Genomic DNA, 27445 nt, shown 5'->3' on the forward strand with positions numbered 1-27445 from the left:
GGTCACAACTGTGAATGGCTGTCAACTATGACATACCACAGCAATTCATAAAAAAACCTGGGTTAGAACAAACACAAGAAAAAAGGATGGCTTATTTCCTAGCAAATTATGACTAAAACACAAGTAAATACTTGATTAAAATCAGAAGCTCATTTGAATTCAACATGAGTGTTTTGCAAGCCCGAAAATCTACCACCACACATAATCTTAGCAAGTAATGTCACCAATCCAACACAAGATATCAAATTGCATATCTAATATTATAGTAGCTATTTTACAAAGTTGCTTTTTATCACTGCCTCACAGGACTAAATTTCATTCAAAAAAAAATCCACATCTCCATTCACCTAAATTTCTGAAATTACAGTTAAAAAAAGCAGAAGTATTAGAAGCCTTATAACGAGCCACCTTGTATCATTACCTAGTCTTCTAGGCATATGCATGCTTGATAGAGTGCTGTGTCCTGAGCTGAAAGTAGCATCACAACGAAAATCAAAAATCGATCACTGTTCTACAGAGACCCTTACAAACAAAAGGCCACTGCAATCTGATGCATTTTAACATGTCTAAATCAAACTCGTACATCTTATGCTCACACAAGGAAATAGAAAATGTACTTGTCATTTTATAAAATTTATATAAAATAATTCAGGAATCTGTAAAGCTTTACAGCTTAGGAAAATTCCATTCCCTAAGTTTTAATTTCCAGGAAACTCTTAAAGTAGTAAACCCTGTTACAACACTGCATTGCAGCTACATGGCAGTGGTAACAACAACCCATACAAGTGCTAAGCAATAGCTTGTAATACTAATATTAGAATTCACTGCTTCATTATACAAATCCCCAAAAATGGAGTTTTTTATCTGTGCCACTCAGGTCTGAAGAAAATGCTATCTCCATGATCATTTTACCTCAGTTACACAGCTCATTAAGTTCCCTTTTTTTTGGTCAAAAAAGAACAATCAATAGATTATTTCAAGATTCACTACCAGAAACATCCCTGCTATACTTGCATAGAATCACTCAAAGCCACAGCTGATAACCTTCAAATTAAAAAAGGTTGACTCAAAATAATGCAAAAGAAAAATAAAAAATAACCCAACACATAACACTCAACCACTCTCAAAATCTGGTAGTATGCTCTCACAATTGTAAAAGCATATTTTCTTTCTGAATTAAGGTGGTTACTATGATTAAGCAATTTCAACAACAGAGCTAATATCTTCCCTAATACAGAAATATCTACTCAAAGTATTATTTCTATCACCAGATCTTTCAAAAATTTCTTCCACAACTGGTGAGTCTAAGGTAGCACACCATTCTGAGACACAGCTGTTACATATCACTTGCACCAAAGCACGTTTTAGCCATTATTAAGTAACACAGCTGCTATTTACATACAGGTTGCATTTTCTTCCCTTGACGAGCTTCTTCCATGCTGATGTGCAGAAGCGGAGAATGCCCTTGTACGAGACCCTGTAATGAACCTCCCAAGAGATCAGAGCCTGCGCATACATGACTGCTTTAGCTCGCTCTGCTTGACACAGATGTACTCCGGGAAATTGCTCTCCAGCCAATCGCTCCCGCTCCAGTCTCTCATCTCCCAGGCCACTGATTACAGCTACTGCAGGGTCGCACAGCAGCAGAATGGGCAAGACGGCGTGCCTTCAATTCCAGCTCAGAGAATACCAAAAAAGGAACTGAAACAGAGTTCCAGACTTAACATTTTCTGTATCAGCAGCTGCTAAGAACAGCTCCAAGATAATATTTTTGCTCTGATCCAAGACTTCATTAGCACTACAAAAGGAAAACATATTTGTACCTCAGGTCCCAGAACAGAACAACCCAGAAGTCAAACATCTGCTAATTGTGTTTATTGCTGCATTATCAACCTTTTGCTGAATATCCATTCTAAAGCAGGTGGGTTTTTTTACACAAGCCATATATTCTTGTTTGACAAAACAAACCAGGGCTTCCTAAGAAGAGAACCCCTCATTTATTTTTTTTCTCCTGTTGAAGAGGTAAAAAGGCCTTGCTGTTAACTGCAATTAACCTCATGTCTCTCGCCTGAGTAAGATGGCTCTCTGTTCCAGGTATGATGCGAGTAGCAGTACTTTTTCCTCACTTAAGCCAACCTTAGAAAAACGCAACCTTTGCTCAAGCAGATCAAATTCAGAGCTTCAGTTCGCTCTTTCCCTCTTCATCACTCACATACCTTAATCTCCTTGTCCCATCATAAAATGCATGGGAAAACCGGCTCTTTAAGGTGTTATCCATAACTTAACCTTCATGACATGCCACTGCCTTCCTTGTTTTTTCTTCTTTCATTTCTACTTCTTGTATGACAAGAACTCTAGTAATGAAGCTGGACTGGTGCCATGCCAACAAACAAACAACTTGGACAAAATAAAACAAGTAACATACTGTTCATAAACTTGGTGCAAATGCCACCAGCCACATTGTGCAACTGTGAAGACTATTTATCACCTAGCTGCAGAGAAATAGAAGGCCACAATCAGTTCCTCTCGCTGTCTTTCTCAGTCCAGAAAATTCTGGACTAGAGTAATAGTTCAATAACTCATAGACTAAAAAAAGTATTCTCAGATAGTGCTGACAAGAGTTTAAAAGTAGTTTGTTTCCACTCTGGAAATATATGTTCACTCTAAAACATGTATGCATCTTTTCACTTCCAAGCTCTTGAAGGTCTCTCTGCTGCCATACGTAAATGACCATAAACTAAATGATTCATACAGGAAGCACAAAGTCAAACAAAAATATCAGATACCCTAACTCTTAGTGCTCTCTTCTCAACTGTGCATCCCAAATCAAACCTGTTCTTTTCCTAATGCAGAGCACAGATACATACAGTTCTTCACCTGCACAGATGAATACTGAAACAGCTCTGCTGAATTGTGTCCTGGTGTCCTGACTCTCCCATATTTCAATGCGCTATTCCTTAGCATAAATCCATACTAGAAGTAATTCAGTTGGTACAAGTTCAAAAATATGGTTTGTTTAGGTTGAGGGTGGGTGTATGACGGGGAAAGAGGCTCCGTATTCCTTTGGGATAGAATAAGTGCGGTGGGAATCACAGGTTTGATTTTTTTTTTTTATTATTCTTTTTATAAGTTTGGGAAAGAATACTTGCTTGGTTTGGAAACTTACAAAAAAATCCCACCTCTCTGAAGCAGCCTACTGAAATCTCTTTACAGGCTGTAGTCAACCAATTCCTAGTTAACAGTCACTCAATTTTGGAACAAACAAACAAGAAAAAAAACACTCAGAAGCTGTATTCGTTTTTTAAAAAGCAGAAAGCAAAGAACATGTTCATGAAGAGCCAAGCTGAAAAATCCAACGCTCCAAAGTATAAACGCGTTTTTTTTTCAAACAGATGGAAGGTTTTGTCTTTTAAGTCCTGTACCATAACACTTTGTGGATAAACATCTGCTCTTCCCTAAGAATAAATATCAGGAAAAAGCTTTGCATTAAATGGAGAACACAGCAACTTCAAACTGCAACTGTCTTAACATGTTTAACTACAGAAGTATTCTAAAACAAACTGTAGGCAAATATATTTAAAATTATCACATCCTTGAACATGTTCAGTGACAACAGTGAGAACTTAGCAGAACTATTTGTGCTGCAGCAATATTTTAACCATATGCTTTATGCTGCAAAAGAATCTCTGTGAAGTCTATGAGGACTTTTTTTTTTTTTTAATAAAAAGAAACATAAGTAGCTATCAGGAAACATACACTTTCTTTATCATTATATCCTTCTTAATTTTCACTTTTATACCTCTTCAAGCTACACTTATTTGATCTTATCTCAGTCTATAAAATCACATTTTTGAAAGACAGGTCCAAAAGAGTAAATATCCCTTATCTAGACAAAAATAAATATATTCTTTTGAGCTCCTAGATCTTTTCACCTTTTCACAAGCGATATAGAACTATGATCCCAGTCCACCAAGAAGTGGCAGTGAACTGCCTTACTGCAGGGTCTGCAGAGTGTCTAGCAGGCAGAGCTAATGCGCCATTCTGAAATGGCAGGACATTTAAAGCAGCTGCAGTAAGCAGGACTGAGCTCTCAGCAGAATTTACCACATGAGCTCCAGCCCAGTTGCTATCGGACAGAGCCAGATATGAGCGCAAGGAGACTAAGTGCTTCTTTGCTTGCAAAGAAGCCATACTGACATACCCATACACCTAGCCCTGTAAACTGGTAGATCTAGTATGAGGTTTCTATTGATACTTTAAAATTCTGTTTTGGGGGATGAGGATTGGGGTGTTATGAATTGCACCCATAATCCAAACTCAATAATCCAATTGCACCCATAATGTATGAACATTTGTTCATATTTGTTCCTTGTATGAACAAATTAGAGTACAGAGTTGGACTTGATGACCTCAATAGGTCCCCTCCAGCTCGAGATATTCTATGATACTATGACCATCTTTTCCAATACTGCAGCCCCAAAAAAACAACACAGATTCACTGCTACCTTTCTTCATGCATCTGAAAGGGCAGTATTTAACAAACTCAAAGCACCTCTCTTTAGAAAAGAATATAAAAACCAAGAAATACTTATGAGACAGCAAGACAATACTTCTAAATGAGACTTTATTTTGGAGGGGGCAAGTCTGGCCCAGGTTATGGGGGAGCCAGGAGACAGGCAAGGTGCCAGGGGATTAAGATGATGCAGGGGCAAGTTGTATGACACAGTCTAATGTTAGTATGTCAAATACCACTACGGATGGTTTTGTTCAGCTTCTTATTAAATGGGAACCTACTAACTCATATTAAGAAGAACAGCTTCCTAGGAGTATCTTATTAGAAAGAAATTAAATCTAAGGTATACCTCCAAGGAGATGTTATTACTTTAGCAAGGGAACACAGAGACTTTTGCAAACAGTGGCTCATCATTTAATGAATTAAAACTAGCCATAAAATCCAAAAGTCCGACTGCCTTCAAGTATTTTTCAGAAAAAAATTTCCACATAATAGCTAGATCCCAAGGCATACATCGGCATAGCATACTTCAAGCTTGCCTCAGTTTGTATCAGCACATACACGTGAAACTGGGTGTTTCCAAAAAAAAAAAAAAAAAAAGGAAAGAGTACAAAAAAAAAGATGTATTCTGTGCAGATATTCTCTGGTGTATTGTTGCAGTAGTGGACTCGAGTTTCGCAGCACATTGCAGGAGAGCTGACAGGAGCCACTGGGATGCTGAGAACAAGCATGAGGCAAGATCACTAGCTTAAGCCCTCCTGGAATTATACAATTACACATCGTTTGGACAGCTGAGAACTTACTCTCTAGAGAGGACACCACTGAAATTTATAATCCAAATCCTCATTAACAGTGAGATTACTATGCTTTCTACTGTACTTTGTACTACTTCATTAATCACCCCACAGTCCTGATCTGCATACATTGATGAAGCAGAACAAGAGATGTGTGTAAAGCTTTTGAGTACTTACCCCTGGACTCAAAAACATCCCTCAGCAGAGAGGGATGAAACTGACCATCTTCAAACAGAACCCCCCCAGAATTTCACTCCAAAATGTATGAGCATGAGGTTAGCACACATATAGGCTAGGAGGGGGGAGGTGATTTGATTTTTGGGAGTTTGAGGGGGTTGGGTTTTTACTCTTTGGTTTTCTTTTTATGGGGGGGGGGGGGCGGAGGACATGTGGTATGGACACACACACAGAAGGATGAGGATTTCCTAAATTCAAACCTGCTCACTTTACAACATATTCCTCACCACTTGCCATATGTTTAAATGCTTTACAATCACTTCTACAAGTATGTTGAATCATAGAATGGTTTGGGTTGGAGGGGGACCTTGAAGCTCATCTAGTTCTAACCCCCTGGTGTGGACAGGAACACCTTTAACTAGACCAGGTTACTCAGAGCTCCATCCAACCTGGCCTTGAACACCTCAGGAATGGGGCACCCACAGCTTCCCTGGGCAACTTGTTCCAATGCCTCACCACTCTCACGGTAAAGAATTATTCTAAATATCTAATCTAAACCTACTCTCAGCTTTAAGCCATTCCCCTCATCCTGTCACTAACATGCCCTTGTAAATAGCCTCTGTCCATCTTTCTTGTAGGCTCCTTTCAGGTAATGAAAGGCCGCAATTAGGTCACCTTGAAGCCTTCTCTTTTCCAGGCTGAACTATCCAGTTCTCTCAGCCTTTCCTCATAGGAGAGTTGCTCCATCCCTCTGATCAATTTTGTGGCCCATCTCCGGATTCACTCCAACAGGTTAATGTCCAAATACTAAACATTCATCCTCTAGATTAATTTCCTAGAACAGATGGCATAGAAGCAAACAGCTGATGAGTCCAGATATGAAATAGCATAATAAGGGGCAGATAAAATTATCTTGTTTGTATTGACATTAAATGAAGTACAGGCACAAGAAAGCTTTTCCCTGACAGCAGAAACTGAGGAGGAAAATAGAAAAGGAAAAGAGAAAAAAAATTTTTTAAACAAGTCAAACCATCCAATTATTCAGTTAGGGCAGATTCTTCAAATACAACCAAGCTACACCCACAAAGAACAGTTCCCTGACACGACCACCAACTACCAACAGCTAATAAATAAAAAAATTATTCTTTCAATGAATGCTGCAATTTTTGAATATTTACATACATGTCTTTCTCTCCATAGGAAAGTGAAAGACCATGAATCTCAACAATTCACATGAATTCAAGCCTTAACTCTTCACCTTCAGCTTTCCCCGTGTCTCAAATTCTCCATTCATATAACTGCATCCCAGTCAAAACAAGTATCTCTAAATAACTTACTGACACGTTTACTCTTAGAGTGAACAAAAATGACTACCAACAGATCAAAACTCAGCAAGCTATAATGGGAACGTAAAGCAATGTTTCCAACATTAGTAGCAGGCAACTGATACAGCAGAAGGAATCAGCACTCCACTGGCCCACGACGTTTCTTTTTAAAAAGAAGGCAGGAAGAATGGGAAGTAAAGCTCCAGGTCTGCTAATGACCACTGCAATCTGAAGTAGGGCAGAATTTCATCATAAATTTTTAACTTGCTAAGTGCTGTAACATACAGAATATTCAGGTGCTGTTATTTGCAGATTATTTTAATAAAATGTAAAAAAAAAAATCCACAAATTACATCTCCCAAGTTATGCTGAGTAACTTCAAGGTACTGAAATCTACTTTTATCAGGCATACCAGTTAGCTTATTACCACTGCGACATGTTGAATGTCAGCTAGTCACCAGTGTATTAGCAAGCCTTGAACTTTGACAAATATCACCCTGTTTACTTCGGAAAAGTAGCATGACACACTGTTACTTGAAAAGAAACCAAAAGTTCCGTGCTACTTTCAATTTGCAGAGAGTAGAGACACCTGTAACCGAACAGAAAAGGCTCAATTACATAAAAAACAAGGTTGGACTGGTCGCAGGCATTGATGCTACACACACAAAGTCCTGAGCAAGGGGAAGCTACCCAAGCAACCTGTAATTGTGAAAGCAAAGTTCTTCAGTAGAAGAACAGATGGGAAGATCCAAGAAATTGCTAGTGCCTTGTTTTTTGTGGCATAAAAGTTTTTGTTTTATTAAAATTTTTTTTAAATAAAGATAAGGTGTAAAATGAGCTGAAAAAATAATAATAATAATTAAAAAAATCACTAGCATTGGTGGTTCAGTGGTAGAATTCTCGCCTGCCATGCGGGAGGCCCGGGTTCGATTCCCGGCCAATGCAAGTTGGTCCTTTTAGGGAAGTGATTCTGTCCCTCTACTCTGCTCTGGTGAGACCCCACCTGCAACGCTGCATCCGGCTCTGGGGCCCCCAGCACAGGAAGGACATTGACCTGTTGAAGAGTCCAGAGGAGGGCCACCAAGATGATGAGAGGGATGGAGCAACTCTCCTATGAGGAAAGGCTCAGAAAACTGGGATTGTTCAGCCTGGAAAAGAGAAGGCTTCAGGATGACCTAATTGTGGCCTTCCAGTACCTGAAGGGAGCCTACAAGAAAGATGGAGAGAGACTATTTATAAGAGCATCTAGTGACAAGACGAGGGGAATGGCTTCAAACCAAGAGTAGGTTTAGATTAGATATTTAGAATAATTCTTTACTGTGAGGGTGGTGAGGCACTGGAACAAGTTGCCCAGGGAAGCTGTGGGTGCCCCATTCCTGAGGTGTTCAAGGCCAGGTTGGATGGAGCTCTGAGTAACCTGGTCTAGTTGAAAGTGTTCCTGTCCATGCTAGGGGGTCTTGAACTAGATGATGGTGCCTTCCAACCCAAACCATTTTATGATTCTGTAATTCTAAGTAAACATGTATCTTAGTTAATATTCATTTCAGAAAGCTAACACTGCCAAGTTCTGTTTCAGTTTGTTGGGTGTTTTTTGACGTTTTTGTTTGGGTTTTTTGCCAGCTTCACAAGTTTAATCAGCTTACGGGATAGGAGACAGGACAAAATGAGAATGACACCTCCCCTGCGGAGATCAGGATCTAATTAGTCCAGCTCACCCTTACCATGAAGCCATATCTTAAGATATGTACTTTTTTGTCAAAATGTCTTCCACTTTCCTCTTGCAATTCTCAAGTACAACAGAGTATCTTATATGTCTGAAAAGTCTAAAATAACCTTTATAAGAGAAGACATAATTAGACAAAAAACTCTCAGATCTTGACACTTCTAGGAGCCAATCTAAGGTCCTTCAGAAGGGCCACTGAAGAGATTTAAAAGGGGATCCACTTTGTTCCTTATTTGCCCTGCCTAACATCATGTAAAGCTATGCAGCTGAACTCCATTAGTTTCTGTTTAAAGAAAGCAAGTAGCTGATTTTCTGATGTACTAAGAAGTTTTCACTATGTCTGACTAGGAGGTTCTGGGAGAAGTCAGTTTAAAAGTAAGGTGTTGATTCTGACACAAATTATTCATGTATGTCATTGTATATGATACTAATTTTACAGGAAAGTTCAGTTCACAAAATGCAAAGGGAAACTGAGACAGAGATCTAAAAATTAGCCAAAACAAGAAAACCTTCCTCATTTGTAGCTACTTCATGCTTTGTCTCAAGGACAAACTACTGATACTGTTTGTAGTATTTTATTATTTTTTCATTTTGTGAATAACTATGTAGAGGACAATCTACAATACAGTACTTTTAAGAAAGGCCCACATACTTTTCTTGTAAAAGAAAAAAATAATGCTGTAGGACTCTTATTGTAAATTTATGACTTGAGGGGCTATTTAGTAAGAAAAGTTGACCACATCCAACACATGGAAGGCAAATTAGTTGCTCTTGATTTGTGTAACACTTAGAATTCTCTGCTTTAGAGAATTTTAACATCATTTGCATGGGAGTTCTAACCAGCCAAGAACTACTAAAAAGGGTGCTCTCTGAAAATGCATTTTTAATTACTTTAAAATAAGCAACAGAAGTTACCTAGCTTCCTAATAAAGCCATAGACCACACTTCCATGCACTTTAATCAGTACACTGCCATCTAGTAGCACAAATACAAGTTAAAGTAAAGATTGATTTTAAGTGAAATTGGAGCATGCACAACAAAGAGCTTAGTCTTTTGGCTTTCACATTGACTTCTGGAAGAGAGACAATTACGCAGCCTTGCATAAAGTCTACCCATAAAAATTCTACTGCCGTGATTTTCTTGTAAGGCAAATTTGAACTTGCAGAGTAAACTTACACCAGCCATGCTCCATGAGATGCAACTACAGCAATTCTGACCAGCCCTAGGAACTCTAAGGCTGGCATCCATAAATAAAAGTCATGGCCCTAGACAAAAAGTCCCCGCCTGCATTCTCTGCCTGAACTTGAAAAGAGATTCAACACCTTTAAGATGTCCTTACAAACACAATTGATCCTTTTAACAGACAGAAAAATAAAATACCAAGTCAAATATACAGTAAACCAAACATTAAGACAAATACATAAAATACATCATCCAGATTGGACACCTAAGCAAAAGACCTTCCAGCAATATGAATCAAATATGCTACATCCAATAGCTACAAGAACTTTATCTTAACATTTGTAATTCAGGATTTTACAGCTGGCAGGGAAATTTTAAATGCTGAAAAAAATGCAAGAGTTGATCTAGACAATGGCAACTGTATCTGGCAACCAAATGAATTTTCTTCAAATACCAGATAAGGAAAAAAAAAGAAAAAAAATGGCATTATGTTTCTAACTATTTAGAAACTAAGTCTTGAGAATAAGTATTTCTTTCTGATACTATCAAATCTATAGAGAAGCCATCTACACAGAATACAGTAATTGCTTTTACTGTGACATATAAATTAAGAGCAACACAGCTCACAGCCCTGGGGACATGTTATCATATCAAGTAAATTTCTGCAATCAGATATCTTAATTACGTATGCACTAATACAACTTTAAATGTTCAACTGGGTTTTTCTGGGGGTGAAGAACATCTTTACTTGAAGGTTTTTAGCAATTAAACCAAGCTTTCATCATTCCATGATTCCAAAAGACTGGGTTCTACCTCAAATTGATACAGAAGAGAGCTTGAAAAAATAAACACAAGATATGTGAGGAAACAACAACTAAGAGCAGCAATACTGAAACTTTCTCACCTACCGCCAAAAGCAACATGTTAAGACATATTTAAATAGGAAAAATTTGAATATACTTGTCCTCTAGGCAACTCCCCATGTTTCTAATGATAAAGTTTCTCATTTGTCTAGATCATATGCATGTTACAAGCATATCCATCCCTTTTTCCAGTGTTACTTCACCTAAGTCCGGACAAATAGAAAGAAATCAACCTATCCACCAAATTATTTGGTTTTATTGTTACATTTCTTCACAGGACTGACTCTACAGAAGAAAATCAACTGCCTGTAAACTAGATTGGAAAAGTGTCACCAATAGCATGTTGTAAAGATCTCCCATGTACAAAACAAACAGAATCAAACTGGCTTCTACTGCACTCTAACCTTAATCAAATGAGACTGCCTCTGAATTACAATAAGGCATTCAACTTTGGCAGAAAGTGGTACCTTTTTATTAACATTTGAATACACTTTGATATTTGGGGCAGCACGACATAATAGCTTTTGCTTATCTTAGCACCTACTTCAGAGCTTCTGTCTGAGATTTAATTCATTTAAGTAGAAGCAATAATTTTATATCTGATTTACCCACCTTTTATAGACTTCCTCAAAAACTGAGGTTTCCAAAAGCATCTGTCTTTTCAATTTGAACCAACGTTGATTATCAAAATCAACATTAACAGAAGCATTATTTTTAAAAAAAAAAAAGCATATAAAGCAAAATCATTCAAGCAAAATGGGACAAATAAATGACTATTTTAAAATATTTATAACCAGGTCAACTGTCTACTAAAAGCTATTTATGCTGTCTGAGGTCCCTGTACATTGACAGGAACTCAAAGGGTAAGATGCCCTTTTCTCAGTGGGACAGAACAACTGTGCCAAAAGGAAGCTCCCCCAATAAAGGAAAACTGAACTATAGCTCAGCTTAAAATTACAACATCCATACCAGGACACTAGGGAGAACCTGAAAGCAGTACACTTCAAAAATCTCTTGCATGCACTGATCCTGCCATTAACCCCCAATTTTCACTCATAGACAAGTGAAAGATACGCAAGATATGTAAGATATGCAAGAGAAGAGAACTTTTTTCAGACAACTGAGGTCAAAGCACTGAAACATTTGAAATGTTGTCATACAGACTACAAAACGGAAAAAAAAATGGTGTTCTGATAACCTCAGAAAGGAAGCTATTGTACAGTAGTACAGACAACATCCATCACTCTCGATTGTTACAGTTCTTCTAGTCTTTTTTATTGAAGAAAATTATCCAGCTGCATACTCAAACAGCAAGAGAAATATGTTAAACAAAAAGCAGTTTAAAAGGCTGCAATGCTTATTTACACTTAATGTTTAGGAAATAAAACAAAGCAAATAGTCTGAAGAAAAGTTTATTCTATGTATTTGAAGCTTGTTTCTACTTTTGACTCATTCCATAGTGCAACTGGATGCTTGGTATATATGGTATATATAATGTTATTAGCAACTTACACATATTCATAAACATGTGTTCTCTCCTAAGCAGTATCATCCTGAACACACTACACAACAGAGGAACTACACCACAATTCAGACTTTTGGAACCACTTTATCAGCAGGCTTCACTTCTTTTCTAGGTCTTAATTTGAATATGCAAGACAGCCCCACACTTCTAAAAGCTCTAGAAGAACTAAGAAGCATTAGGAGACAAAGATAAGCATGTAGTTTTAAGAGATGTGATTAATTAGGAACATTCACTGCCTAACACTTTATAAGAAGGAGGATGGAAGAAGAGGTTGATGCAAGAGACAGTTCACTAAGGGCTTCCTGAAATTCACCCATTTTCTTTTTCTTTAAATAGCAATTCTGTTACTTTAATAGCTCTATGTACTTATTGACACTTTAAAGCCGTATTACATTCTGTAACTAACCTTTCCAGAAAACCTCCATATTTTTTCAAATAGCCATTCATGTGTTTTCCAGGTGTTGCTAACTAACTTGATTAAAGTCTTTTTTACTAATGTTATCAAAAGAACTGCCAATGCATATTAATAAATGCACAAACATTAGTTTGTTAGACTTGAAGATCTCAAAGGTATTTTCCAACCTAAATGATTCTATGATTTCTATGATTTTAATGGAGACATATCAGAGCTCACACTTCTGAAGTGGAACATTCTCAACACTTTCTATTAATCAAGCATCAACTCAAATACAGTTTTTCAAGCACTATCCTCTTCACCCAGATTTTATGAACAAATAGCAATATAGTCACAACACACACAAAAAAAAATCCCTCTGCTTAAGTTGCTTTAATTGGAAATTTATAGAACTGCAGAGGAAAATTCTAACTATTGTAAATTAGGAAGCCACTGAAGGAGCCATTTGCAACAGGATAATACTAAGAAGCCATGAACATAACTCACCCACACGACGCTGCCTTGACACTCAGGGACCACTTTATTAACACATCATGAGCAGGCCTTGAATTACAGACCTCCCTATTACACTAACAGAAACACAAAAAACCAGTCACCATAAATATTTAAAAACAGAAACCTCACATAGCCCTCAGCTGTAAGGGAAGATAAATGGCTAAATCCTCGGCTTCTCTGTTGTGCTGTAGCCATATTCTCTAGCACTTTCTATGATGAAAAGAAGTCTTGATTGTTCTCAAGTGCGGTCTTAGAACACTATGACAGGACCACATCCAATTATTCAGTTTAAAGCAAGTAATTCTGGCTGTTTCATTCCATCTAACCTCTGAACAACTCTGATATAAATCATTGTTCCCATTAATAAGACTTCTGTCAAACTACTTGCTACAAGTTAAACACATTAGCTTACAGAATTAGTAGAGGACACTTAACAATGACCAGCTTTCTCATCTACGAAGAGTTCCATGACCAACTGCACCAAGAGCTTTGTTTCTTTTCCATGGGCTCATTCAGTCTTGTTCCTTTACTTGTAACAAACAGTTTCTGGGTTTGGACTTTTTATGACTTGGATTGCTATAGGATTATTGACCTTGTTATCAGATAGTATATAAAGCATGTAACTTATTTGGAACTTTTGTCCCTTCTGGTAATGCAAAATTAGGAGATAACTGCTTATGGTTGTCTCAAAGCATGATCACGATGTATCTCAAGGGGGAAGCAGGATTATTCTTATAGGTTCTGCAGTTCCCGGTACTTTGAGGCCATCTGTCAACTCAAAACCATTTCAGTTGGAAAAGGCCTCCAAGATTATAGAATCCAACCTTAAGACTGATCATAAAGAGATAAGGTAAAGGATAGAAGTCAGGTGCACCCTCCTTCTAACAAAGAAAAGCACTGGATACCAAATAGTAAACCAAAATAAAAGGGGAAAGCCTTGTCAAGATGCCTAAAACTCATCTCTGTTGCTTGCTGTTACACATGAATTTTCCATGGAATGTTTGACAATTACCTTGACCACAGAGCCTACAGAAGGACACCACCCAACTTTCCTTCACCCCATATCACTCCTCACAATAAACCACTTTCTTGACCATTATTTTAATGATTCCTATATAAGCAAGAGCAGGTTGAAAGCAGTTCCCAGATTATTCTCCTCTTTCCTATCTTATGCTTCACTTCAGGAATACTACTAGACTTAAAATGTTTACTGAGGATCTGTTAGTGAAGTATTAGACTTGTACAAGACAAAAGTATTTTGAGATAGAGTTCTACAGGAGATAAGTTCTGCAAATTAAGGTCACATCCATTCCTTTCTGTAACAATATAACTTCTTCCATTTAAATTTAGTACATCTTAAACATAAATGCACACAATGTTCACCAATAAAGAGACATTGTTCAGTCTTCATTAAATTGTACAGCATATTGTATCCATCCATGGCATTTTGGGTGGTTTTCTTAGCAACCCTCAAGATGGGGGGAGAGAATTTTTTTTCTGTCTTCACCCAAGAGCCTGTTTTATACCATGAGACAACTGAAGCAACAAACAGGTTCTCCATATCATGAAGAGGCCATAATACACAAAGCTATTTACAGCCTTACTTACAATTGATCCTCTGAGCTTGACAAGAAGTAGCAGTAATGCAGGCCACAACACACAAGTCAATATGCCATCTTGGAGTTATGTATTCTTTACTCTTCAGTAGAAATTCAAGCATGTTGTACACTTTCATTTTACTTCCAGAAACAAGCACGCATACGTACCCTTTCTGTCACTTCTGCAAGTACTCAGCTCCCCAGCTGCAATCCCCTTGGGCTTTCAACAGCTTTCACAGCACCTGACACCTGTACTGCCACTGTCCGTGTCTCTCACCAGCTCCTGCCACCTCTGCAGCTTCTAAAACAAACTTAAATCTCTCTTTGGAGATACTGCCAGCATTCTCTAGAAGCTATTTCTGAAAACAGATACACATTTTCCTGGATCCCGGGTGCCTTCACTGCCACCAAGTTCACCTTTTGGCTACAGACCTCCCCCAGCACCAGGAAGTGGACACTTTTGACTTTACTCAAAATATGCCCCAGTGGTAGTTTCAACTCAAAGTATTCTGTAACAAAGACTACAGCCTTAGCTATTTGAAAATTCCTTATCTAAACAGTGGTCAACAAGCCCTACACATTTCTTCTCAGAATAGCCAAACAGAAAAAATGCCTTTTGTCAAAAAGCTGAAGTTAATTATTTGTGAATGCATCAACCTCCAACATAGTTTTCAAAGTGAAAACTTTGCACCCCTCCCCCAGAGAAAACACAACTACAGAGTTGATATATGTGGACTAGCAAGGGCACACCACTTGTATAGCATATGGAATGTGGCCTGGGAAACCAGACTTGGTTTGAGAACTACTGTTTCAACATGCAAATGTTCATCTTCCACATTGCCTCCAGGATCCGGAAGTTTATACTCATCACACACCCAGCCTGGGCTACCGTAAATGCAAATAACAAACCACTGAATGTGACAGAGAAAAATTCATTACCTTATTTAACAAAGCAGCGTATTCCAAGTTATTTGCTGTATTAGGATTAGCTAAAATCCCATATACCAAATGGGTTACAGTACATCAGCGCCATCACCAGCAAGAAAAGACACTGAACTTTCTTGTTTGCCTGACTTTTCAAAAGGTTCTGTCAATGCGAAGCACAGAATACAAACAATAGATATATTCTTTCACCTTGAGCATAACAAATTTCCTCCATTCCCTACTTATGTTTTGCCCTTCATTTATGTCTTCGTAGCAAGGCAACTAATTTGTGCTTGAGAATTAAAGCCTCAGACTAATACTACTTGGCTTCGCTCAATACAATATGGCCATCTTCTTCCTGAACTATAAGCCAACAGGCTTACCTACCAAGCACAGTTGCAATATACAAATGTTATAAACAACTGGAAACTGTGTCTATAAAATGCAATTTATGTACCTTTAATCATGTCAAACAAAATGTTCTGTTTGACAAATAAGGTTTTTTATCATGTCAAACAAAATCATTTGGTGAACAGCTGTTCCATTAAAAAAAAAACCAAACAAGCCAGCATCCTATCCCTATTTAATTTGTTCTCTTTCTTGGTGATCAGATTGGTAATTTTTTTGGGAGGGTGTCTTGTTCTAGAGGCTAGAGTCTATAATTTTACTTAGTTTGAAAATAAATGTTCCTTCCATTGATTTTAAGGAAAAACACTCCCAACTTCTCAATAAACTGATCTTCCTCAGCTGAAGCTCTATCTAGAGCATCTGTGTATAAAACAAGGCCCAGGAATATTTATCCTTACAACACACAGAATCGTGTACAGTTACATATTTCAGTAAAAGCAATCAAACTTGATCTAGCAAAGTATATTACATAATATGCTGAATTGTAAGCATTTTGTATAACAACAGCAGTTAAAGCAGGTGATGGATGGCAACACTGATGTAAAAAAAAAAAAAGGTTGTTCTCCCTTTTTTGATTGACATATATCAGCAGTTTTTAAAATGCAAGAATTTCCACAAAAATCAGATAGAATAGCTTTAATCAAATTGATTGTATTTACAATCTAAAATTAAAACTGTACAATAACTGGTTTTGTAAACTTAATTTACAAGCTGAAACATGTCTCTCCGTTCTATCGTTATCTCACTATCTACGACTCAACCAAATATTAATTACTAGAGTAACTGCCTTCTTAATTTCTTTTTTGATATCTCTCAATGGCATGCAAGCGCGGCAATATTAATAAAAAAAATCAAGCTGAAAAAAGAAAGGATCTCTACTACTCTTGGGTTTTATCACTTCCGTAAATGAGTCATAACAATCATCAGATGCTATCTGTTTGTTTTTATATAAACTGTTTTAAAATTCATGGCTGGTAGGGTGTAGTTATTTGACAAACAAAATTAAGAATTTACCACTAACAGTAACACCAACTGTGGCTAATCACTAAGAAGTTTCTCATTTCCTTTTTTGTACACAAAGTCTGTCTGGAAATATGTCTGACATGTTAAAGAAATGCATGTGCTTACATAATAGTATATCCTCACAATAGTGCTATACAAGCCAAAGGAAAAAAAAATCCAAAAATCAGTAGCCTAAAACAAGCTGTAAGTTTAAATACAATGTTTCCAATAGCCTTTTTTAAATAGAAACAAAGAAGCAATAAATCTGGCAGCAGTCTAAATAATTTTACATTATTGTTTAGAAATGTAATTGAAGAGCTCACAATCAGTCCTTTGACTTCACAAGTTAGTCAGAGAACCCACAGCATACCTTCTTTTAAGTGTTTTTTCTGGGGAGCAACTAGAAAAGATGATCTGGTTTTGCCTAGCCCTACTAAGCCCCAGTAGCATTATTCAGTTAAAATCTCGCTTTAAAGGAGACACAGATGAAGAAAGTAATTCCTAGGACATAGAATAAAGCCGCAGGGTTTCCACCTACAACAAATTATGTTTACAGATATCACACAGAGAAAGAGAAGAAAGTTTAGGCTTTTCAACTGAAGCATCCCCAATATGGCAGAACTGCCTCCCATCTACACGATGAGGTATTTATTAAATGTTGTTAAGTATTTCAAGGTAAGTGAAAGAGATATATATCATTACAGGCACATGACCTGGCAAAACATGAACAGGAAAATCTGTTGTGTTTGGTCCCTTCAAGCAGAGAAGCCAAGAAATTATGCAACATCAGCCAACGCAACAGCACCAGCCAAATAAAAACTTAAATGATTACTGTTAAAGAACAGCTGCCTTGAAGAAATAGCAGTTATTAGAGGTAAGTTTACAATACTGAGTTGTTAAAATAATATTGAGTGATATACCTATCAGAAACCAACGGGAAGTAGAACAAAACGTTCGCATAAATGTGTATTTTAAACCCATATTGTGGACAGAACTAGATGATAAAGTTTAATACTTTCACAACATAAACCCCTGTGCAGTGTATCCATCTCCCAGGGCTCAGACAAGAGAGGCAGCTAACCGATGTTCACAAAACTAAAAAGGGCCCTGAAGCACTGTTCAAGTTTGTGCAACATGTTACAAGATGAAGTTTCCAACAACTGCCAAATTAACTGTCCCTTACACATCAGAGATCTGAACTTCAAGAACTGCACAGGGAGGGTGTCACCATGCAGGTGTTGGCCTGAAGGAAGCACCCGCTGCCCCTCCCTGGTGCTGTGGATCACAGTGTGCTCCCTCATCTGATGGCGGTGTGCTGTCTTTGAGGTGCTGAGTGGCCAGCTGAAAGACCTGCAGGAGGGGATGAACACACTGCACAACAGCGAACATAAGCAGGAGGTCCTCGGAAGTCTTCTGCTTTTTGAACACTGTTTTGTGAGGACTGAGGCTCATCCAATCCTCAAACTATTGCACTTTCCTGCTTATCCATATGGACACCAATGACATTTCCAAAATGCAACTACTGAGAAAATCAAGAGTGACTACTGAGCACTGTGGGCAAGGTAGCTGAGGTGGTGTTTCTCAGTCTCTCCAGTGAGAAGCAAAAGGCTCAGGATAGAGTAGATATATTCAGAGGGTCAATAATCAGTTATTAGCAGAACTTTTACTGCTATGACCACGGGAACCTCTTTCGGGAACAAGGATTCATCTGACAACGTGTGGCAAGAGTACTTTCGTCACCAGGCGCAATAAGCTTGTGAATAAGACTTGTCACACTGAGAGAAGCGAAGACAAGGGCAACACAAGACAGAAGGTTCTCACTCTTCCCTTGTAGAAGCAGCCTGTCTGTGGGCCCATCTCAAGTACATGTACACAGCATGGGAAGTAACAGGAGGACTTAGTCCATGCACCATTGCAGAGCTATAACCTCACAGGAATTAAGAGTGATGGTGGGACAGCTCACATGGCTGGAGTGCTGCAATGGAAGGACAGAGACTCTTTAGAAAAGCCAGCCTGGGAAAGTAAAGAACATGGGTTTCAATCCATGCAAAGGGCTGTTTGCAACACACACTGCTTTACTTGGAATGAGCGACAAGGCATTCGAGAGCTTATAGGAAAGGATCAGAGAATAGTGCAACATGGCTGACTTTGTACTAGATGCCTCCTACAGACCTCCTGATCAAGGAGGGGCAGTAGAAAAAGCCTTCATTTGAAAGCTGAAGGAAGCTGCATGATTGCACATGACCTTGGCACATACCAGGGCCTAAAACCATTCACATCTGCCAGTAGGGTACAGCCAAACACAAGCACTCCAGGAATTTTCTTGAGTTTGTTGAAAATGATTTCTTGATGCAAGTCACCAATGAGCCAACTAGTAAATATGCTCTACTGGACCTGTTGTTCACAAACAGGGAAGAAACAGACAGAAATGTGGAAGCCAAGAGCAGACTTGGCCACAGCAACCATGAAAATTGTGAAGTTTGAAGTCTTAAGAGAAGTGAGAAAGACAAATAGTACAGCATACAGTGCAAGACCCAGTAGATACAGTTGCAACATGACACTTAGGAAAACAGGTTTCAGCTTGTTCAGGGATCTGCTCGGTAGAATGTCCTGGAAGACTACCATGGAGGGTGAAGGGAAGGCCTGTGAGTGCTGGCTGATTTTCAAGACCAACCTCCTCAAAGCACAAGAGGAACCATTCCTGCATGTAGGAATTCAAGCAGGCCTGACAATGAACCAATGTGAAAGAAAAGGGAACCTGTGGCTGAGCTCAAATGCAAAACAGAGTACATAACAAGTGGAAGCAGGTGTGGGAGGAATACACAGACATTGTCTAATCGCGCAGGGGTAGACTTAGATAATCCAGAGCTCTGCTGTGGTTGAAACTAACGATGGATGCGATGGGCAGTATAAGGAGGAGAATACACATGTTGTTTTTTTCCTCTGAAAGGGAAGTTATACAGAAAAAAGAGAAAAAAGACCTTTGTACAACAAGGTGTTATACACATCAACATCTGCCAGACATCCTTTACTTAAAAATATAAGAGAAAATCTGAAGAATCAGGGCTTCTAAATGCAAACTTGAAGTCTGATCAGTTAGCAATAAACATGATTTAGTAGCTGTACTAGCTTACTCATAACCCTGTCCAAAAGAAAGAAATCGCGCATGCTTCCACTTAGCATGATTTTTGAGATCCAGAACACAGCAGCCTGAATCTCTTGACATGGCAAAACAATTCTTGCACTGAGAAGCAATCACAGTCGAAAAATGGGCACCAAACGACATTCTATTGCAACACCTCTATGAAAACAGGTTTGCTTTAATGTCTTTCTGTTCTTTGGTAACAAAGATATACACACAAGGTAGCCTGATTATTGATTTTCTAGTCTGATGATAATATGCTAATGAAGCAGTCATGGTGTTTAGAGGCAGCATTTTTTGTTGAAGCAAAGTCTTAACTATTTTCTAGCAAGGAATCACTGGTATCATTACCCTTGCCACAACCTAGGTACTCACAATAACTTAGCTGCTTTTTTCTTCATCTCAAAATAGATCCCAGTCAAGACACAGCCAGCATATATTTAGCAGACATTAGTCATGGAAAATGCAGAGGAATCAGTCTAGTGCAACAATGAGCAAGGGAAAAAATAAATCTTCACTTTACACTCTAGGGAAGCACAGTTTTTCTAGACATTCTTTCCACATACACACTCTCATTACACACATGCCCCCATAGTAAAAAGATAATAACTGAAAAAAACAGTGAAGTTTTCATATGATTCCTCAGTTCACTCCACCTGAAAGCAGATCTCAGCTAACAGATCATCATAGTACAGCTGTAGTGTAGAAAGAACAGTAGCAAAGGGCAGAGTAGGTCAAACAGCAGAATTCCAACATACAGGGGATGCTTCTCTGTAACTCCCACTTCCTCTCAGCAGCTTCCACCCACATGCCTCATTCACAGGAAGCTCTAGTTTGCTTGGAGGCAGACTCCAGACATTCTGTTAAACTGGAGCAACAGTTTGACAACAGGTGCCCAATCCGGAAACATCTACTTAAGTTTAAAAAAACCTTCAAGTGTGTTTTTAAGTTTAAAAATATTATGGTATTTCAGGATACTATCTTAACCATTCTCCAAGAAGGTAAGTCTAGATGCCTTCCAGCACAACTATGAAAAATATCAGTATTCATTCCATATCACCTGTAGAAAATTTAAACTTCCAATTAGTTTGAGTAAGTTAAAAAAAAATACACCCACACCTTACCAGAAAAACAAACAAAATAATTAAAAAAACCCAAACCACTGAGTCACAAGAAACCTCAAAATCTCTCACAGTAGGATTCTGGGTAAGAAGGTGACATACCTATACCTCACAAAATACCGTATATTGAGAGAGTTCAAATGAAGATTTGAATAAGGTTCCACTCTTCAAGCTGACATTGTGTTAATCAAACATAACCTTCAGAGCAGAAGACAAAAGAGTAGGAGAAAGGGAAGGTCTAATACACTGCTAAGGACAAATGCAGGGGCAAAGAGTCAAACTCCAAGAAAAACATAAATATACCTTTTATAAAAGTGGATGCTAAAGGAGGATACAGGATGATACAATGAGTACAGCACTGTGAATACTTCTGCTAAAACAGGACTTGCTAGAATTAATAAGCAAGGGGTATTTCAAGGTTATGAAGCACTCCAGCATTGCTGAAATAAAACAACTGGTGCCAGTATACCCAAATAGGACAACCATTTCATTACACAGCTCTGAGTCAATTTAGTTTAAGGCACTAGAGTAGGGAAAACAAAACCTCAGTTTGAGCTAACAGCCTTTCCTGGGCAGAAGTCGCAAGAGCCTTCAGACTGTCAGATATATACCACCACAGATCAATATTCCAAAACGTTACTTCAGGCAACACAAGATGTACAAAGGCTATAGAGCTCTACTCATGTGACACTGGACAATTTACAGAAATAACTATAATTCTCATTAAGAGCAAGCATTCACTTTTTTCCTCCACATTTATAAAAATGGAATAGCCTTCCTACTATACAATCCTGGCACTGTTATTGGAAGAATAAAACACTTAGTCTTTTCTGTAGGTAAAGAAATTATTAAAACCACCATAAGCCATACTCTAAAGACAAAATTACTGAAAAGACTTGAAGAAACTAAGTTTTCTAAACTTAGATAAATAGGCACACTGATATGTAACTAAAATGGCTCCATCTACTGGTTAAAATACACATTTTCTTTGTTATGACACTCTACTGCAGCAAATTTAATTCCCAGTGAAACAAGGAACTCTGAGGGTAATAAACACAAACTAACATAAGACTCTTAGACAGATAATCCCTTCTAATAACTGTTGAGATATGCTGGCAAGGTAGATTTGGTAAGCTTGCATAATTAATGTTTAGTCTCAATAATACAAAAAGGAGCTCCTAAAATGTAAAGACCAACATTTTAAACACAACCGTTGCACTTTATTAAAAATAATGTTGTAGTATTTTCACTTACTGGTAATTGTGCAAATGTAAATTTAGAAATACATATTTAAGAGCATTGTAAGATCATCTGTAAAAGAATCTAAAGTCTCATTTTTGCATTCAGACACTGGTCTACTGGATTAAGCAGTACATGGTGCTCAACTCCATCCGCTTATATAAAAAAACCTCATTTGAGCCTCACTATTCATATCACTATTTCAAAATATTAGCTGGACAGCTACCCTCATTTTAGTAAAAAATTTGATTTGCCCTTAAACTTTATAATTCCAGAATGTGCTATACCAAAAGCATGACAGTATTCTTTGGAGACCATCTGTAGCTAAATTCAAGTATATTCAAAGTTATACTCTTTTTATCAATCACTAGTTATAGAGCAGTTCTATTTACTAAGTATGACTACTACTTCAGGGCCACTAAAGGTCCTGTGGAACAGATATCCTTGTGTAAGGATATCAATATTCAAAGGCCAACAACAATTATGGTGACATGTCAAGTCACCTGCAGAAGCAGATCAAGCACATGGATATAAAGCAACAAATACTCAACTCGGTATACCTTATAGCTTATTTTGGACAGTAAATAGAACTGCTGCAATGAAGCTTAATGAAAGTTCTCAAGTAAGACATCAAGTTTTTGACAGCCATGGTAACTTTTCAAGAACTCAAAAAGACTGCCAGATATGCACTTAACAGGAGCTTACAATACTCTAATCCAGAGGCCCACTACATGGTGCAAGCTGTATGAGGCATGCACCATACCCAAACAGCACAACACAGAAAAGCAGCTTGTCTCTCCAGTCATAGATTCAAGACTGCAAGGCTGCAAAGCTAGTACAATTCTCTCTGATCAGGGCTATTTAGCTAGGACACTGTCACACAACTCTTAACTGTATTGCTTTAACTTGTGCAGAGCATGTGTTCAGCCAGATGCCACAAACTTGTGGGGGAGGAGAGTTTCCTGCACAGTCCTCAATTATGCAGTACAAACATACCCTCAGTTGCCCTTGTCCAACCATAAAGGGAAAACACCAGTTCAAGCTTACTATGTTAATGTGAAAAAAATCTATATTCACCAGCATAATACTTTTCAGACCTGTCATTTGACTTAACATCACAAAAGCCCCATGTTAAATAAGAAGGCAGCAGATGAAAGTAGCTGTAACCCAGCTGATAATGTGCATGCACAGCTGTTAAAAAATAAAAAGCAGCAGACAACCACATAGCCACTTCAGAAAAAGCACAAGGACATAAATGCCCTCTTCAGTGAGATATAGCAGACCACAGTACTTTACTGCTTTGATTAGGAAAGCCAGAAGGAGAAGCTGGAAATACACCCTTCTCCAACAGAGCCACTTTCAGTTCTATCATCATCTACAGTAGAATTAGTGATAAAAACAGATGTGCTTCATCGAAAGAAAAAGAAAACACAAACCCATTACTTAACTTTACTGCACTGTCTACCTTGTGAACATTTTGAGATACATGAAATAGTATCAAATACCAAAAGAAAAAAGTTTCCATCTACTTTTTTTTAAGGTAACAAAGTATTTTGAAAATATTACCTGCAAATACCTAGAAACAGAACTGCAATATATTTTCCTTCAGATGCTACTTACAGCTGTTGCAAAGAAGTCCACCAAACTACACAGTAATGAACAGCATAATGACAAAACCTAGAAGCTAGATCTAAGATCACTGGTACAGAGTATCAAGCATTTTAATACCATTATTGTAACTGTCAAACTCACCACTGTACAGAAAACAAACCGCCATATTCCACTCCTATTTAAACAAACCCAAGAAGAATTACCATAAGTAGCTGCTGAGGGAAGAGGCAAAACAAGACAAGCATATAACAGCTCCTCCTTACACTCTCACAACCTCCAAACTCAGACTTCCCAAGGCTGTTGTTCATCTATTTAAAAACCTTAATCTATTTGTCTTCCAATGCTTGTCCAACCTCCCCTTAAGTCCACAAAAACTTTTTGTGTACACATTGTATAACAAGTATACCTGTGAATCCCTACACTGAGTAAAGAATTACCTTTTGTTTGTTCTGAACTAAGCACCTAACTCTGATCTGACTGTGTGCCTCCTCTTCCATGTTCACCTACTCTCTCCAAAGCAGTTTTATAGACCCTTATCATATCACTGTGCCATCATTTCTACTAGGCTGACAACTCTCAGACTGTTGAATCCATTCTTGTCTTTGAACTAATTTGTGTTTTGTTGTCCTTTAGTGAAGGTTTTCCAATAATAATGTAGCTGTTCTAAGATGAGGGGCAGAACAGCTTACAGTATGTAAGGTATGAAAGGACCACAGATTTATGCAGTTCCATGTCTTTTTCCTATTGTATTTTTTAGTCATACCAGATGTTCTGATCATCAATTCCTCTCTGGTTGTAATAACTATCAGGTATTTGCTTCACCTCCCCCTTCCAACTTTCATGTACACATTGCCACCAAGCAGGTTCCTCAAAATACCAAAGTCCTAAACACTTGATGATTCTCTTCTTTAAGACTAGACCTAAAATACAAAACAAGCAAGGTTATAGGATATTTTATACTTTTGATTAAATAAATGGAGGGGGAAGGGAACATGCGACTGACAGAAGCGCTCCTCCATATGAGAGGCACCAGAACTTAACACATATCTAATACTATATGAACACAGAAATAACACTGGACGAAGGAAGAAAAGGAAATTTTAGGGAACTCTTTGTTTGATTATGCTCCTGTACTTTTAAGCCACTACACTTAAGTTCTTAAATTTGATTCACACTTTCTACAAAGTCCTTTCATCTTACTGAGATGTTTACCTCTGAAAAAGCTATGCATATGTAAGCAGTTTCAGCAAGCTCTGCTAGCAGGAAGGTGGCCTGTACTGTCAAGAAACACAGGATTAGAAAAATTAAGTCAAGCTGCATTGTCAAAAATACTCATATTTTGGATTAAGTAGCTTTTGTGTATCTAAAATTTCACCTCTCCCATACAAAACCCACAACAAATCCAATATTGCGCTATACTATGTAATTGCCCAAGATCAGCATGTTCTGTCTTTTCTATAAGCCATTTACCTGTTGTGTTTTCTACAGAAATTCCTTTTTTCTAGTTCTGGCACCGAGGTCAGGCATTGCTGTTGCAAGGAAACCAACATGGACCACTTCACTGAGCACCTCTGTTTAAAAAACCTACATCAAAAATGACCAACAGCACAGCAGTTTTTGCATCAGTCCCAAAAAACCCTAATTAATTTCTGTAGCAACAGAACCTAATGACTCCTGCCAGGCCTGACAAATGTGCTCAAGACACATTGACTTTCACATCATCTGCAATCCTCTTTTTGTTTGGATTCACCTGAGCGTAACCATTACTATCTTCAACTTTAACCCCAAACTCGAAACCCAGAGTTTTTGCACCTTGCTCCACAAAGCCTAGCATCTCTTTACTACATGGGAGTATTCTCCTGCCAGCTCAGAAGAGACACCTGATACAGAGAAGCAACGTAGTTTTAACATGAATTAAACCTATCAAGCAGTCTGCTCTTACCCAGAATTTATCTTGAACAATCTAACATAAATTGGGAATATGCCTTTTGGGGGCAGTGACGCGGTGGAGAAGTGGTCTGGAACAGATCTGCAAAACACTGACTTCTGAAGTCAACTTACAAAGATCGTAACATTTGCAAAATCCATGGACCTTTGAACCACTAAATTATCAACACTCTTGTTATAACAAAGGAAAAACACACTGAACATACTGATGTCACAGGAAGCGAATACTTCATTAGACTGCCAATTTTATCAAATGTGACTCAAGTCTCTCCTTGAAGAGTAACAGAAAAACTATGAAAACGCATGTGTTTTCAGTATTATTTCTCTGTCACAGCACGCTTTGTGTTACAAACTACATAAGCCTCCTCTTCAGGCACTGTAGACAAGTTGCTGTGCGACACCTTTTTGGAAAAGGCCCTGAAGGAGAACATCAGAATAAGAGCTCAAAGGCTCATTAACAAAATCCAGACCTTGAGTCATTCGAAGGGAGGGGAAATTACAACCGTGGAACCACATGTATTTTTCAGTAGCACAGGAAGTAAGGCAACACATGCCTCCTTTACTGAGCCACAGGTCCGGGAAGGAAACGAACCCCAGCTCCGTGGTTTTACCCATCTGCCCCCCAACAACACTTCCACCCCTAGGATTAGAAACCCGTCCCCATCACGCCGCCGCGTACCACGAGGGCGAGGGGAAGCTTGCCGCTTGCCATGTGTGCGCACTTCTCCCTCGCCCAGGAACTCGTCAGCGAGCGGGGCAGGCAGAAAGGCGAGGCCAGGGGCGGCCGCGCCGCCCACCGCCGCCGCCGGCACAAGCCCCGTGGGGCTCTCACAAAGGAAGGCGAGGGGGGCGGAGGGGGGATCCGTGCAGACGCGGCCGCCGAGCGCACGGAGCCCGCGGCCGAACAAAGGGCTCCGGCCCCGCGCTGGGGGGGCCGGGGGGGGGAGACACGGCCACGCGGCCGGCACGCGGGCACGCCGGGCGACAGCGGCCGGGACCCCCCGCCCGCTCAGGGACCGGCGGCACCCGGGGCCGGGGAGCCACAGCGGGGTCCCCGCCGTGTCCCCCGGCAGAAGGGGGGCGGGACGGCCCCTGCGCGGCGCTGCCCCGCGGCAGCCCCTTTGTGCGCCCCCCACCGCACCGCACCCCCGCGTTACCGTGGTGAGCAACGGTCTCATCTGCTCGCCCGCCCGCTCCTCTTCCATCGCGGCCCCGCCGAGATCGCCCGGGAGCGAGAGAGAGCGAGAGAGAGCGAGAGCAGGGGGCGCGGAGCGACAGGCGAACGGCGAGCGGGAGCCGGACGCGGGGGCTTCGCTGCCTGGCGGAGGGAGGGCGGGCGGCGCCGGTGCCCTCGGGACGGGGCGGCCACGACTGCTCCGCCGCGCCGGGGGCTGAGCCCGGACCGCCTCGGCGGCGCGCCCGCTGCCCCCGCCCCGCGCGG

At 39.3% G+C, this 27445-nt stretch overlaps 1 protein-coding gene and 1 non-coding gene across 13 annotated transcripts in view; one reads left to right on the forward strand and one right to left on the reverse strand.

Annotated features, from left to right (window-relative positions):
* The window catches only part of SLC4A7 (solute carrier family 4 member 7), a 93482-nt gene extending 66133 nt beyond the window's left edge, over positions 1-27349 (reverse strand). For 7 of the 12 annotated variants that reach the window (XR_003533005.1, XR_003533004.1, XR_003533003.1 and 4 more), the window contains exon 1: positions 27162-27336. Coding sequence is in view for 8 of the 12 variants with exons in the window: in XM_027675425.1 (XP_027531226.1) it covers positions 27162-27209 (48 nt within the window). In the remaining 4 variants the exon portion in view is untranslated. Of the gene's footprint in view, positions 1-1402; positions 1513-26683; positions 26732-27161 lie in introns of those variants that run through there. The other 5 variants (XM_027675433.1, XM_027675427.1, XM_027675429.1 and 2 more) reach the window with 4 other exon arrangements.
* TRNAG-GCC lies at positions 7684-7754 on the forward strand. The gene has a single exon. It is a non-coding gene; the product is annotated as a tRNA-Gly (tRNA).
* Positions 27350-27445: the final 96 nt, after the last annotated feature.

Source organism: Neopelma chrysocephalum, unplaced genomic scaffold (assembly GCF_003984885.1).
Source record: "Neopelma chrysocephalum unplaced genomic scaffold, ASM398488v2 Primary Assembly neopelma1_26, whole genome shotgun sequence".
In the NCBI taxonomy this organism is placed as follows: Eukaryota; Metazoa; Chordata; class Aves; order Passeriformes; family Pipridae; genus Neopelma; species Neopelma chrysocephalum.